General features: G+C 43.3%; 1 protein-coding gene across 3 annotated transcripts in view; it reads right to left on the bottom strand.

Moving 5' to 3' along the window:
• The window catches only part of DENND2B (DENN domain containing 2B), a 144,507-nt gene that overhangs the window by 5,481 nt on the left and 122,181 nt on the right, over positions 1–16,845 (bottom strand). For all 3 annotated transcript variants that reach the window (XR_010743782.1, XM_066320781.1, XM_066320782.1), the window contains one exon: positions 15,739–15,887. Coding sequence is in view for 2 of the 3 variants with exons in the window: in XM_066320781.1 (XP_066176878.1) it covers positions 15,739–15,887 (149 nt within the window). In the remaining variant the exon portion in view is untranslated. The remainder of the gene's footprint in view (positions 1–15,738; positions 15,888–16,845) is intronic.

Raw genomic sequence — 16,845 nt, 5'->3', positions numbered from 1 at the left:
AAGCAGCCACTTTGAACAGTGCTTAAAACCCAAAAGCAGCTTCAGATCTTGGCTGTTACGACCACATTAGTAGTAAAAATGCATAAAAGTAATGTTCTTAAGTCAAGCACTAATGCAGGAACAAAGGAAAATGAAAAGTGAAATAAATCTGAAAAAAAAAATCCTCGAGAAAAACTCTACCCAATCCAATATAAAAAGCCCCCATCAATACTTATCCCAAAGGAAACCTGGTAAAAGCAACATGTTTTTCAAAGATTGTGTATTTTTTTGACAACAGCGTATTTTTATTATAATACATTTTAAAGGGCTTATTAACCAACTTCAGTGATAAAGGTATTGATCCTGCTCAGCAGAGTACTCTAAAATACAGGTTGGTATCTCCTAAACTTTAAGGCTTGATATTATCATGGAAAATGTCATGCATATCTTGTCCTTTCATCTAATCTGATTCCCTTTTGCAGTCACATGGCTTCCAAATGGTAAAAATTAAGGAACATCACTACCAACTGAGTTTCAGTATCAGGGGAATAAAGACAAGCTCTCCATATCACAGCAACATCTGCCTCTCACAGGCTGAGATGACAGAAATTTGGATCCAATGTGACTGAATTAATTTTCTCACATTGCAAACTTCTGCTGTGCTTCATGTAGCCACAAAGAACTATAAAGAATAACTGCAGAGCTGTTACTGCTTTAAAATGCTGGGGAGAGATGCTCATTTCCTCGACTGCAAGACTTGGTGGAGACTTTAGGTGGCATCAGACCACCAGAGAGAGAGAATTCATGAGAATTTTTACTTCAGTTGTGGATTGTTCCAAGGCCAGAGAAAAGGTTTCACCTGTTTGTTCCTGTCACTGATTTACCATTAAAGTTTGCTGAATGAGAAAAGTGAGAATAAGGGGACAAAGAGAGAAAAAGTTGGGAAAGAACAAATCCTTGTTTTACTGCAAATAATCTGCTGGCTTGGTTTTGATTGACACTTCCTTTAAGATCTGACAATCCCAGCACGGGTTTATAACATATGTTGCCTGACACAAGGTTCTTGTAAAATGATGCATTTCTCTAATTTATATTTTTATGTATAACAGGCAATGGTGCTGCCGTTGCCTCATATTTTGGTCTCAAGCATCTACCATAACAAGCACACTGGTGTGTTTTGGAAGAGCTGTGGAACATGGCACAGACTCCCAGCACTTTCTCAAGATCACTTCAATGACTCCCTGGCATTTTCACCTACTACAAATTCAGTCATCTTAGCTGAGCAACTAAAAACAGAGCCATGTTAAGCTAAAAGCAGGAAGACAAACATTCTTCTGCTCTTCAGCGAGTATTTTTTCCCCTTCTATAAAATGCCCTTTTGCAACATGTTGTTTTACACGCAGTGCTGTGACGTAAATCAGCCCCTGCATCCTCTTGTGCGTGCTATTCCCACGCTGGGGGAGGCTCCAGGCCGGGACAGCGGAATCTCTTCCCGAGCTTTCCCGGGGGCCGGCTGGGGCAGGGCGGAGCAGGGCACAGGACGGGGCAGCGCCCAGCTCTGCCCTGCCAGCACCTCAGCACTTTAAGATTCTGCCCCACAGCTATTCAAATTCAGCCTCAGGAAATCTTTCCTTGTAGAGCACCTCATCCCCGTGAAACATTGGAGGCTTTTCAGGCCCCAGAACCTCCTGCTGCCATCCCGCCTGGACACCCTTCTGCAGGACTCCCACAGCTGTCCCCAGACTCCTGCTTGTACAAAGTGCCTGTGTCTCTGCCCTAGCAGGAAAGACTCATATTTAGAATGGATACACACCTTCCACTTCAGTGAAATTTCACCATTTGGAAGGTAAAATTCAGAGGTGATGAATTTTACCTTACAACACCTTCCTCTCAGCCTAAATCTCTAAAATACAGTTCACAACCGTTTCAAGGAATATTATTGATGAGAAGCATGTTTCGTAAAGTAAAAATAGAAAGGCCTACCCTGGGAAACCAAGTCTGCTCCAGTTTTTCCTTTCAAAATGTGCAACCCTCACATTATCCAACTGTTCTTGTTTATGAGAATTAAGCAGCAAGGTCAGATAGTTTGTTTTCTTTAAGGTGTGCAAAGAACACAAAGTAAAGCAACAGAATAGTCATCGTTAGATTTTCAAAATATTTTCATTTTTAATACTCATGGGCAGTTCCAGAGAGTTGCTTTGGAGAGTGAGCTTTTCCACTTGGTCTGTGCAGTTTTACAGGAATGCTGCATAACGTTCTAGCTGTTGTTCTACTGGAAAACACTTCTTTATTTCCATGGGTGTCATCTTGTAAAAAAATTATTTCCAATTTGCCAAAGTTTGGTTCTCTCTATGCATTTTATCCTCTAGATTAAAAAAACTTCAGTGTTTGATCTTCTTGTAGTAATACAAGATTATACAAGTATTTTGAGACATTTCTTAATGACAAATTTTTCTTGAAGAAAACCTCTATCATGTTACAGGCAAAATATGACATTGTTTCTTTCTCACTCAAAGTTGATTTATGTTCCTCTGGGAAATTTTGTTTCCCAAATCATTTTCTCATGATAGCACACAGAACCTTTTCCTTGTTGTGTTGCTGGCAGGGGAGACACAAGCTCAGACTAAGAGCTGAGGCACCAGAATTTCAGACATAGCTGTGACTCAGCTGAATTCTGGGGACTGCTTATGGACACAGTTCTAGTCTACATCAAAAAGCAAATCACTGTAATTTAACAAGAACCTCTTCTGTCCTTTAGATAGGGAGAATGTCTAGTAGCAATTTCTGGGTTGGCCAACCAACAACTAACCCCAAGCTTAGGCTATATCCGTATCTTATCAGAACACAATCAGCACACTGTGGGAAGGACAAGCTGTTGGGCAGGGGATGGGCACTGTCCTGGCTGGGATGTCAGTGCTGGCTGTGTTTGTTTCAAGAACTGTGCCTTGTTGGACACTGCAAGTCACCAACTCTCTCAAACTGCTAAAGTTCAGTTACACCTTCTACTCACAGTGGAAATATTCCACAAATACCCTTCATAAGTCTCTTTCCTTTCTAACAATAGCCAACAGTCATATTCCTTCCCGCTATTCTCCCCACACCTAAAACTTCTCACCCACCCAAGGGAGCCTCACACACTGAGCATCTCCCAAGTGCAGGATAAAGTCTCTAGCACACACAACCACTTGCTGATTTGGCTCCCTGATCCCACCTTACTATTCAAATGCACCTCCACAGTCAGTTTGCATTTCCATTGAAGGAAAAGGCAAGAATATCCCTTCCCTTTCTCCACTTCCCCTGAGGGACAGACAAGCTTCCCAAGCCAGAAGAGGAGGGAGGCCACCCCTTCCACGCATGGCCAAGCCACACAGCAGCTCTGTCACCCCGGGCTGGTGCCAGCTCTGTGCTGTGCCCTGGACTGGGACCAACTCACCGAATCTGGGCTCCATTCTTCCTCACACTGAGAACGTAGCCAAAAATGTAAATTCACAAAAGTGTTTCCACTGTTTACTTTTCCACAACCTTTTTAGGTTCCTCATTTCCTCCTGCTGATTAAACGATGTTGCTCTGGCCATATTTGCTGAAGTCTTTCATCTGCCCTGTTGACACATTCATGCTCCAGCCCACTTTGAGGCAGTTACCTCCCTGACACACATCCCTTGTCTGCTCAGGAGAGCTTCCTCCCACTTGAGGCTGGAATCTGGAGGCTCTGTCCTTCCCAGGTGTAATCCTTTGGCTCACATGGGTATTACACACCCAGATGTCTCCTCATCACAGGCCATGGCCCTCCCTTTCTGGGACAGGTCTCACCCTTGGGCCACTGATGAACTGCATAGCAAAAACAGATCCCTGACACTTCCGTCCTACACCCTTCCATGCCTCTCCTGATCCTGGATTAACTCCAGTCTCTGACAGAGGTCTGTGACAACTCTGCAAGATAAAATAGTCTGGGAGGTTTGCAGAGGGCTCTGTAAAGAGCTCTGGAGAAAGGCTACAGGCCAAGGGCTCAGCCATCTTCCCTCCAACACATACAGGCTGCAGAGGTGGAAAGAACAAAGTAGGGAACTCGAAAAGCATCAAGTAAAGGGCAAGTGGAAGTAAAAACTGTGGCAGACTGATACATTTTGGGTGGAGATGGAGTGCAGGCAGAACTGCTGTTGCTGTGCTGGCAGTAACTCAGAGCAGTACTCTGCTGTGCCAGATACAGTGCTCTCTAAGGCTCTGAAAAAATAAAGGTTTTTCTGGGTGCATAAGAATAAATAAGAGCAGCATTATTAATCAGGTCGATAAGACTAAGTAATAGCATCAGGGACAAGATATAAATGAAAACTTCTAAGTGTCAGAAGTGACAGTCTCCAAACCCGTCTGCAATGAGCTCCTGCAGCATTCCTGCAGGTCAGCTTTTGAAACAAGCCCTTGAGGATCCCTGGCCCTGGAAAAGCTGGCTGATGATGGGGACATGTACTGCTTTCTCCCTGCTCCAAAGTGTGGGTGCTTAGCTCCATGACTACCCCTGATCCCCAGGTGCTCTGCTCCTGAGTCCCTACATCAGTGCTTTGTCCTTCATTCCTGGGGTTCTGTGCTGTGAGAGCACATTTTTGCTTAATCCACATACCACCAAGTACTCACCAAAAAGGGCAGAGAGGAATCAAATAAGAATCCAAGTGTTCATTTGCTACAATGGTGAGGGACGTCTCCAGTTTTCCAGCCAGTATAAAACTACTAGACACAAGTGTTTCTTCCTATATAGAATTATTGTTTCTCTGTTACCACTTCTAGAACGTTTAAAAGGGGAAAAAAAATCTTCAATTGCTTTCTTTTGACTCAAATCAAAGAAATTGCAGCTTTTTGAACAAGAAGAACTACTCCATAAGGCCTGCAATTCCTGATGGCTCTGGGATACCTCCCTATTTGTAGGATTGCTTGCATTTGTAAGGCACTATGTTCACTTGTTTTCACTGACGTTTTTGTGTGTCTGCCTCTGGATAACCATTTTGGTTTCCAATTTAGAACAGAAGTTATATGGAATCAAAGTAATTCAGGTAGGAAGAAACCTCAGGAGATCAACTGATCCAATTCCCCCTTGCTTGACATCAGATCAGTTTGTTTCCAAAAGCAAATGAAATTATAGGCTATTTTGTTATATTAAACATCTTTGCTGCACTTTTTTGTGAAGGACAGAGTGCCCTGTGTGCCAAGAACTCCTACCTAGTGTTGTCTAAACTCACTCTGCTTTGGCTACATTAGAAGCCATCTTAAAATAATATTTTTGTGCATACTAAAAAGAGACTTATTTAGCTGCTAATTTCTTCAGAATAAATTGTTAGCGCTAAGCAAGACCTCCCTTTGTAGCTTTGGGCTACGCTGGGAAATGAAGGCTCCTCTGGGAGGAAGAGATCATCTTCTTCCTGCAGGGAACCTGAGGGAAGGGAAGAAAAGGAAAGGGAGGGAAGAGGCTGAATGTAATGCAGGGAGGTAAAATTAAGATCTGGGAGGTCAAACTGGGAGAGGAGGGAGACAAAATGAGCCTGATGTGCAAGTGAAAAGGAAACTGAGGGCAAAGGGGCCAGGATATAAAATTAAAGGACAAGACAGTGACTGACTGGGCTGAACAATGCAAGGACCAGGGAAAACCATTAATATGAATATGACTAAAGCCACCCCACACATGCAGCCAGGTTATTAGGTGCCAAGGTGAAACTTGTTCTTCCCTGTTCCTGCAGGCAGATGGAAGGACGTGAGGCTGTCTGGTGGCAATGGCCCCTCCTCTGTCAGTACCAGAGATGCTGAGAGGGGCTGCAGCTGCAGGAGGGAAGGTCACACACCAGGACAGCTGAAGGTGACAGGAGCTCAGAGCCCACTGGTGGCACAGATGGAAATATAACCAGTTCTCTACACTTCAGCCACTGCTGCTAAGCAGACAGACACAAACCCAGTTTTATCAGGAATAATTCTCAAACTGAGAAGTTTCCTCCACAACAAATAAATTTACCTGCACCTGAGAGGAAAAAAAGAGTATAAACAAAACAAACATCAGAATTTGGGCTTAACACGTTGTTTGACCAAAATTAATTCTAATCCAGTAAATTATCTGGGAACTAATAAAATAATTATTTCTAATGATTACAGAGCAGCAGGAGTTAGAATCAGTTCATACCTCACCAATTAAAGCATGAGGGGACAGGCAAATTAGTTTCAGGCTTTGATTCAACACAGTATTTCAGCAGAAGTTTCAGCCTTAATTTACTTTCATTGTGCTGAAATACTTTGCTGAAATGAAGCCTCAAAGACCTTTATTTTCCCACTTCTGTTTTAATCAGACCAGCCCTCAAGACATGATAACACCTTCTGAACCACGAGTTCCCTGATTGCTGTGGGAGAGGTTGCTGCAAAGGCAGCCTCTCATCAACAAGGCATGTTGAAGCTTTGGAAATTTGAATACTTTTTTTACTTTTCTAGAAGGCCTTCAGGGGCTGGGCAAACTACAGAGATTTCTTCAAACCTTTCTAAGGTGGTTTGGAACTGGAGACTGTAATTTTTGAAGCTAATAAATATTGTAATTTCATGTTAATGTATTATTAACACATGTTTTAATTTTAAGAATACTATTTATTTTTAAAGTCAAATAATTAGATTTTAACGTCCTGGATTGAGAGTTCCCTGTGGCAAAATCCTTCTGTAAAGAGTGCAGCTCTGTGTAGGAGTACAGAGGGAGGAGAACTCCCCTGCTGCCACCAAACACATCTCCTCACCTGACCTTCAAGTGAATCTGTGAAAATCTGGATGTCTGCAGGAAGTTTAGGATGGAGTGGTTGCATATGTGACCTGAAAGAGTTCTCAAGTTGCTGAATTTCCTGTTAATAAATTGGATTTCTCTAGACTAATCAATAAGATGTTTAAAATAAAAATAGTAGGTTCATATGACATGGAAAATTGCATGAGTCTGGGCTGCAAAAGCCACAATAATATTTTGCATTGTGATGTATTTTATACAGCAAACATTTAATAAGAGGTGAACTAAGAGTCACCACCAGAGGTCTTTAGTAGTTAGCCTAAAGTATGCAGCTAATATTGTATCTCTGATCAGTACCTAATATCCTTCTTTACAGGAAACACAGACAAATCTGTGCGTATTTTAGGATACTTTTTTCTCTTGATGGCACAGGAGACTTGCCAGTGGAAGGCTCTGCTCCTAGTGTTTGAATAAAATTAGGAATTCTCCAGTGTAAATGTGGTGATGGATGGGAACATGTACAATTCACGTGAGGATCATGGTAAGCCACGTCCATTTGGCCCATCTCAAATTCAGCAACCAGTTCTGAATGTTTCACAACTTAATCATAACACAGAGCAAGGATTATTGCTACAGTCAGCCTCTGGCCCTGGGTAAAGAGCTCCCTAAAGCACAAACAACAGATCTCCCCTGTCTGTTATGGGCTGAAACATCCATTACCCCCACTTTACATATATTCACAGGTATTACCAGCAGTGAGGTAACAACTCAGTCCTGAAGCAGGTGAAAATCCCTCACTCTGCACAGAAGCTTGACAAAACAAGAACCTTGCTCAACAAGTGAGCACTTCCCAGGATGGGTGATGGCTTTGCCAGCCCGGCAGTGCTGTCACTGCACCCTGTGACCCTGTGCCCTCAGCCTCCAGGTCCACCTGCTCCTCCTGAGCCAGGCTCCCCACACCGGGCCAGCAGCAGCCTGATGCAGAAGTGAGAACCAAACTTTGCTCTTGCAGGGGTGAGGGGCAGAGTCCAAGCACAGTGGCTCCCCTAATTTGAATGCTGACATATTTGCTGCAAGTGACCTTCGTGATATCTCATGGAATGCAAACAAGATAACACTGGCAGGGAAAGGGGGGCACTGAGACTGAGAAGGAAATGCATATTTTCCACATCACATCAGCCCAATTATCAGTTATTGTCCTTTGCAAAATCTTTTAACTATGCTTACAGCTCAGAGAGTGGATCTGTTTAACCTTCACACCACTCAAATGGCAGTTTTGGCCCATGAAAAGGAGCTAAACCCAAACCCAAGCCTTCTTTTACAAGTAACAAGCCACACTTCAGGTTTTATCTAGTGCTTTCTACAGGGCAGCAGGAGAACAGCCAAGCTTGTAAAACTCTCATAAAGGAATCCCAGTATGTCCTCACCTGTCTGGCAACAGCAGTGCTGCAGTTCCTTCTCAGTGGGGCACCAGTGACACATATAATTTTGGGACAGGTCCAGTGACTCCTGAAAGTGAGTTATGGAGAGCACAGGCAGCAATGCCTTTGTGTTATTGATGGTTCCTAGGAGATTTTTTATGATGAACCAGAGGTTACAATTGTTTTCCCTGGCTTTGGTTAACAGAACCATGGTTTACCTCACTGCAGTGTCAACGAGCACAGTTGAAGCAGACTTGCCCAACATTTTGCATCATGATTTGTGTTCTTTTTCTGGTCCCTCCTTCTCATGTTTGACAGAAAACTGAGTGGGCCACATCCCATTCAGCTTTAGTGTGCAACATCCTCTGCTGGGTTGTGATTTTACCCTACCAGCATGGATCCACCACTGACATGGACTGTACCCAGACCCAAAGCTTAACAGATGTTAAGCTGGGCACCATGAAAGATGATGTGCCCTCAGAGGTTCTTTTTTTAAAGCCAAAGGATTTTTCAGACACGAAAAGTAATTCAGATTTTCAGTGTTTGATAATAAACAACTCATTAGGACATATCAAAGAAGAAGTAAGTGCAGGTTCATTCTGACTATACAAGAGGCTTTCTTTTTTGTTTTCATCCAAATTTTGCAAAAATCTCCAAAAATTACATAATTTTCCAGATTTTAGTTCATGCAGTAAGAGCTGAATTTTCAGAGCCAGCCCCCACCTGTTGGGAACACCCGAGTGACAGTGTGGGGTCCCACAGATAACTTGGAAAACACAACCATGGCTCATGCAAAGATCAAGGCTGCATCCCATGGAGCTGAGAGCTGCAGAGCAGAGAACACTGTTAGGAGAGTGCTCCCTGTCTCAGAGAGTAGCTTTGAAGTATTTAATTTAAAAGAAAGCAGAGAACAGTTGATTAAAGGGGAATGTGGTATTAACAAAGGTATTATTTTTTGCTCCTGTAATACTTGTGTGTAAGCAAGGCACATGAAAGCCCCTGGAGGAAGAGACATGCAAAGTGCCCTACAGAATGAGGACTTGCCTTTTCAAGAAAATGGGATTTGGGGAAAAAGTCATTGCTTTGACACATCAGCTACCTGCCCAAGCTTTGTCAGGTGGCTGTAATATAAAACAAACACAACATTTCCAATTGTGAAGTTATCCTTTGTATCCACAGTCATCCAATCCCTTTCCTCCAGGGCAATTTGTCAGCACAATCCAGAACAAAAGTGGTCTTGGCACAGATGCTCCAGAGGAGAGTTAACTCCTTGTTCTTCCCACACTGGGATCTTTGCTCTCACCAGTCCTGGCTCACACTGTGGCTTTCAGATTTGTTGCAATTTGCTGCCTTATTGTGCCAATAAGCCATCCAGAAGGGAATTACCAAGCAGCATGGTCATCTTCGTATCCCATTTCCTTTCATGGGGAAGGAAGAGAGAATTTTTTTGCACAAATTGAAAGTGGAAAAAATATGTTTTCCCCCTGTAGAGCATTAGCCAAAGTCTAGAGTGACATAAATAAATACCACTGGAAAGTAGGGAGGAGGGAAGGAAGAAAAGGAAAATTGTACAAGCTCTATCCTTCTTGGGACATGGCATATTAAAAATGCCATTGGAAATTACTGCACATTAAAAATGTCACTATTGGGTTGTTTTCTCTGGGACTGTGAAATATTAAGCAAGCCAGAGGCTTCAAATGTTCATTTTGTTTCTTGGTCAGTCCCTTTTGCCTGACACACATTTTCCTACTGTCCATGTACAGCTGCTTTGTTGGCATCAGCCATCACACAATCTAAGTGCTGGACAAAGTAATCCAAGGGTACAAAATGTAGTTACCTCTTGAGAGGTGGGAGTAAAGTGCAAAATGTCTCTCAAGAATCTTGGGAGACAGCTCTGCTAGCCCCCTCAGCAGGGGCTGGTCCAGCTCTCACTGGAGGAAACAGAAACTCTTTGGTTACATACATGAGAAATGGATGTTTTTGCTGTAGAATAAATTCTGTCTACTAGGCATGACTGCACACTGGATAATTATACAAGGGCTCATTCCTTCCGCTGCAGAAATTAGTGAAAGAAATTCTTTATCTTATCTTCAGCATATCAGACCAGACAAGCACAATAATCCTGATAGTATTAAGATGGCACTTCAAGTTCTTTGGATAAAAATACACCAGAAGAAATGTCAGCCATCCATACTTCTCAGTTTAGACAGAAGATCTGTGAGCTATTACACATTCCACAGGTGCAGTAGTTTGCATCTCCAAACATCTTCTTTAATGCACAGTTGATAATTAAAAAACTACCAACCCACTGTAGCCTGTGCTCAGAGATGGTACAGACCAGTCAGAGACTGGCAGCAGTAAGTTCTCCCTCACAAGCTGTTTTCTGGCACGTATTTGTTGTCGAATTTCTCTCACCTTTCTTTTTCTGGAGGTTGTTGTGATGGGGAAAGTAAAGGAAGTCTTTAGTGCTGGCCAAAGCTCACAACTGTTTACCAAGCACATTTCTCTCTGTGCTAATACATGTGTTTTTACCTTTCAAGCTGCAGGTTGGCAGATTTTACAAGTGTTACAAGATGACAGCTACCGGAAAGGAGCATTCCCAGGCAGTTGGTGATGCTGTTCAGACCTGCTGTTCAGTCATGGCCATTATTTGTTTGTAAGAATTAAATCCTACTTTTGTTAATAAAAATGGAACAATAAGGAAATTGAGAATGAGCTTACACTTCAGTAATCTGCCCCAGAGTTTAGCTATTCTCGCTTTTCCACTTGACCTTGCTACTGGACTGAGGAGCAATGATTTACTACTAGAACATTGCCACTTATCTCTTATTTAAATTAGTGTATTTTAACTTGAGCTACAAGATCAGGCTATGATTTTGGCTGCTGGGTTAAAGGATGTTTTCTAGGTAGGCACTGAGAAGGGGAGCAGGCTACCTCTCAGCTCTTGCTGCCAGTTCCTAGCAAGGCCCCAAAACAACAGATTCAAAGATGAGGAGAAGCATCACTACTCCCTGAACATTGTGGGCATAGCACAGACAGCCCTGAGCTGTGGCTGTGCGTGAGAATAGGGAAAGGCTGCTGTATGCTCTGAAAGCTTTTGCCCTTGAATACAAGTACACTCTGCTCCCCTTTTGCTCCAGAGTTAACAGAGACATGCCTGCGGGATGACTTCCCCACTATTTACATATTTATGCTTTGTCCTGTATTAGTCAGTGTTTCTGTCTCCAGCCTGTAACCTTTGGTCAGGTCTGGGATCCGCCTGGACCTTCCACAGTTGTGCTGGAAAACAGATTCCTCCTGCAGTTCAAACCACCGAGGGGTCAGGAGTAGGGTTAGGGTTTTTTCCCTGAGGCCCATGCTACTGCTTCACTGAGAAGTAGCTGAAACATGTCATATAAAACCAAAATTCTCAACAATGAAAAGCTGTTTTGTCTTTTACAAGAGCAGGGGCTCTATAGAAGCATTTCACAGCCCCAAAAGTTTTCAAAAGGCCACTAAGGGGAGTATTTTGGAGGATTTGGATCCACGGCAAAAAACAAGCCTCATCCAAACACTCCCACTGACTGTGGCTGGCACTGGACTGGACCCATATGTGAAATGTAAGCAAAATATCCTCAGCGTTCTTCCCAATGTACTGGATTACAGCAAGAGTGTTTTTTATTTATAAAAAATGGGGTTATAACAAAAGGGCATTGCTATGTGCAGGGTCTTCCTTTCCCCTTTCCAAACATCCAGGGGAAAAGGCAAAGACGCTGTTCTCACACACATGGATACATCACCTCCTCAGCAAACATGTCCACAAATTTGTTTCCCCAGCATAAAACTAAAACAAGCAAAGAAATATTTTTCTTCCAGTGTTTGCTTTCTATTTATTCTCTGTTGCTACCTTTGTGCCTGCAGCAAGGTCAATGTTCCTGAGCCCCAGGCCCCACTGGTTTTGCATCTGCTGCCTTTCAAACCCCAGGGGATGGCACCAGAGCATCCTTTGCAGCTGGCAGGCACAGGACTATTCCAGAGTTGGGGTGAACAGGCAAAAAGCTGGGAACATAAACAGGGGTTCCCAGTGGGACAGGGATTAGAGCTGGGATGAGGCATACTACATCAGCTGTACTTTCAGCAGATTTTAAAGGAATTGGAGCCTTAAGTTATCCTTTTAAGAGTTGTGATATTATTATTATTATTGTTCCAAGTTTCTTTATCCTTATTTTTGTTTCCCCATTATTTACAGTGTTATTCAGTCTTTTTCACTGTTCACGGAAAGCAAAATTCTGAAAGGTCGCTGCCAGGTTCACATTTATTTTTGACAGTGAGCAAATAGCTGCAGGGATTTATTCACCCAATTTCAAGTAGAAAAAATACGAAATCAGCTTACTGGGGGGAAAAATACCCTGACCTAACTGCACATATCTAACCAGAGCAACCTCCCCGTGCTGTCATTCAGAACTTTGCTGTTGTTTCCTCCGTACTTGGGTGCATCACTCTTTGTGTTGACAAACAATCTCTTCCTGCAAAGATCGAGGACTTGAAATATTGGCACATTCTGGTCACTATAAGAGCCGTAAATAACGGCTTATTGAGTGAAATCTCACTTCACTAAGCATGACTTTCCCAGACTTGTACAATGTGTGAAATCATTTATTGCTGGGAGACCCATGAAACAGGCAGCCACAAAAGCCCATTGCATCTTATTGCTTGAAGCCTAAACCTCATCATTTATTTCTAAGCTAGTTTTTTGGGTACATACAGAAATCAAACCCTTGTAAAATCATTTTAATTTCCTGCTCTCATTCTTCGGGCACAGAGTGGGCCTGTAAGATATGTCACTTTTTTTTTTTTTTTTTTTTTCACATTACTGGTAAACTCCAGTTTCAGCCAGGATGCCTATAAACAAAATTCATGTCAGACAAGGCAAATGTTCCAAGAAGACAGTTACTAGCTCAAAGCCAGAGTGTTTCATTTTAGACTTCATCCCTATTTAAACCATGAAAATCTCAGTGAGTATTGAATTTAAATCCACTGTCACTTTCTCTAGGCTCTTGTCAAAGGACTCATTATTAGTTTCTGGTTTACAGTACCTCCTAGATCCCCATGCTGAGAGGGACCACACTGCAGGAAGCAGAGCTGCTGCACACACAGAGCAGGAAGCAGTCTCCATCCCAGAGTGTTTGGGATCCCAGGCAGACCAGATAAAAGATAAGAAAGAGGTGGTCTGTTTCCAGCATGTGACACTCAGCAGGTCACAGGGTTCAGAAAGATAGCTCAGGATCCACAAGTCTGCATGCAGGACCTTATCTACCACATCAGATTTTGTCATCTTCTTATCAAATGAAACCAAGTATGTACATGCAATAAAGGGTATATGTGGATATAGTAAAGCATATGAACATAAGCCCTTTTTGTAAGAAAGGTTCTGTCCCTTCTTACAGGAGCAACCACAAAACCTCCCAAGCCTCTCAGATCCATCTGAATCCTCTTTTCTCCTGTGTTATGGCCCTTATCCCATGGCCCCCTCTAACACAGAAACAACACCTCACTGGAGAACAGTTTCTGCAGAAGAGCACAATGTAGGGATATGTGTTTACCAAAAGGGATCTTTATACTTTCTGGTTCCTGTTGCTCCTGGTGCCCTATTTCTGTGTGCCAAAAGGGTGAGCCGCACGCTGCCTATAAACAGAACTTTTATTTTGTGCTCCAAGGCCTGTGGGACTAAGCAGCTACCAAGAGAAAAGTAATTGCACAGGCAAGCCTGAACTTCCATCCAGAGCTGCAATGTGTATAAAACCCTGGCTGCCACATGAAGTCCTGGGTTACCACAAGCCCTTCAGTATCAGCAACACAACTGGTTTCCATGCCAAGCTACCTTGGGCCGGTCAAAGTAGCTTTAATTGTTGATTTTCTCTACACAGTGCCCACAGCATTATATGACATTGGCTAGGCCAGCTGTGCCAGGGAAATGCTCCAGGGAATGGCTGCTGTCTGTCTCATCCCTCATGCAAGCCATTCCTGCAGGGCTGTGCCTGTGGTCCACAGAACACTACAGGGGAGCAACTGGGAGCTCCAGAGCACAGCAGCAGCTGGCAGCAGCACAGCAGAGCCCTCACTTTTGCTGTACCATTTCTATGAGTTTCCACTCAGATCACTGTGCCATTGGAAGGAATAGAGATCTGGCTCAATCTGAATTACAGTCAGACTTATGGGTGCTGAAAGAATGGTCAAACAGAAACAGACAGGATGGGGTGAGTAAACATGCTGTAGGAAAAGTCAGAAGGAACACACCAACAGTATTTCCAAAGCTACCTGCCCCAGTATTCATGGTGTGATTCATGTATCTACTAAAGTACTGCAGAAACCCTGGACTAGTTACACATTTCTCATCAGGGGTTTATCTGAAATTAAGTCATCCCAAATGGTCATTCAAACCAAGGGTTACTGACAAGAAAAGGGATGAAATAAAATGTTCTTGTTGTTCTAGACACAAAAAAAAAGACTACTAAGGAAGTAACTTTATAACCTGAGAAGGGTCTGCAGCTTTAAGAAATTCTCCCCTAAAGGTTGTAAAGCTTTTACTATGCAAAGTATTTTTGCTATTATATACACTGGCGGCCACTAAGTGCAGCTATTGTTTCTGGCAGTCATTCAGAGGAGGTCGAGACTGATAAAGTGTTTAGCAGAGTTTGTTTGGGTAGATCCATCTGTGTTTTTAACCTCCCATACAGTCTCTGGTGTCCTTTTAAAAGATGCTGGATGTTCCTGAGTCTAATAAATGACAGGCTTTATTTTTATTTGCCATCTTTTATTATGTATAATGCTGCAGAGAAGAATGTCTTCTTTACATTACCCACACTTTTCTGTATGGATTACACAAGCATCTAAAAAATAGGATGTTTCCTTGCTGTGGGGCAGGGGAGCAGCTCACACAGAGCCCCCATTTCCTTGGGAAAGGCCATGTGGAGATGTGGCCTGTTGCTCTCTCTCCTTACACCTTGGGCTGAGTTTATGCTTCACGAACAGAGGGGAGATTGCAGTCAAAGGGCAGGGAAGAAAAATGTGAGTTGAAATTTTCTAGCAAGGAGCCCAAGATGAAATCTCCAATAGGAAATGTTTTCGGGTCATGTGAACACCAGGGAAAATATCCTAACTAGCTGGGAAGGATTGCAGTAGCAGTTTAACACTCTCACTGGATGGGTTTGGTAGGACAGGAATTGAAACATAGCCCCAACAAAAAGTGTCAGTACTGCATAGAGCAAATCAGGGGAGCCCTCAGCACTCCACTTCCCTGCCTGCACTGCATGAGGTGAAGCACCTCAGTGACAACTTCTGCTACTCTTTATAAGTACTCTGTGTCCAAAACCTGAAAGAAACATTGCTGGCACTCTACTGGGTCAAAATGCTGCACAAACATTCACTCTGTGAAGAAGGTGAGAAGTTGTATCGCCATTTTACAGATGGGAAAGAAAACAGAACATCCGTGGATGTAAGAAGACATTTAAATCCTCCAGTGAGAGGATCCTCACTCTGCAGACCATTGTGTACATTTCCCAAAGCCTTTTACATCCAGAGGCAGCACTGTCGTGCGGGTGTGCTCCGGGTGCCCGCAGCACTCACCTGAGCTTGTCTGCCACGAAGATGACGCGGCGCTCCAGCAGCAGGGAGGCGAAGATGCGGATGATCTGCCGCACGCTGAGGCACCTGAAGAGGCACTCGAAGTCCACGTGCTCCAGGCGGGAGTCCATGGGCCTCCGCAGCTCGATGACCTGCACACGCCAAGGAACAGCAGTCAGCCAAGCTGCACTGCCCCGTGCCTGCCTGCTGAGGGGACACACACTGAACCCCAGCCCCTCGTGCAAACTGAGGCTGCAGGCACGGCAGCCAGAAAAATGGGGTATTGCACAATTCCTGTCATGCCATTCTTCCCAGAACACAGCTGTGTGCATTGTCTGCTGTCATCTCCAAGGGAAGCATAATTCTCCCTTCCAAACATTCTGTAAGAGATGTAAAGCTTGGCTGAGTCGAGAGTATGAAGCAAGTAACAATCAAACACTGGAGCTGGAAGCTTACAGGGTTGAAACAGCCATAAAGTCAAGGTAAATTGGGTTCTAAGCCTGGCTAACAATTCATATTAACATCTAGATGGGAGCCTGGGACTCAACTAAAAGGCCAGGAGGACTTTAAACCAAATGTACTTCATTTTCACTCTTCTGTGATGTGTGATTCACTAGGTAATGTTTAAAACCTTTCTCTTTTCATATAAAGATACGTACATATACATATACTTAACTGGGGAGTCAGGACAAGGCCTTAGATGGTGAGTTGTGACATCCCTTTACAGTCTAATTTTCACACTTCATCCATGACCTCAGGCCCTCTCCTTCCTTTTCTCAAATGCCTTTTCCTTGATTCCTTTATAATATCTTCCTTTTACTCTGCAATTGACATGTTCAGGTGTGGAACTTGAAGGCAGAGGACAGAAAAAAGAAGAGGGAAAAAAACCGTGAAGAAGAGAGTAACAGAAGGAGAAAAACACGAAGCACAAGACAGCAAATGATGGACTATTGAGGAAATTCAGGAAACAGAAGGGAAAGGGGAAAAGTTGGCCAACTTGAAGCTGTGTTGAAATCTCTGAATATATATTAACAGGAACATGCATACATCTTCTTCTTTCCCTATATCCAAAAATACCCAACACTTTGTTGCTTTAGACTAGTTTTATGT

Source organism: Sylvia atricapilla, chromosome 6, assembly GCF_009819655.1.
Source record: "Sylvia atricapilla isolate bSylAtr1 chromosome 6, bSylAtr1.pri, whole genome shotgun sequence".
NCBI lineage: Eukaryota > Metazoa > Chordata > Aves > Passeriformes > Sylviidae > Sylvia > Sylvia atricapilla.
This window is presented reverse-complemented; position numbering and strand designations above follow the sequence as displayed.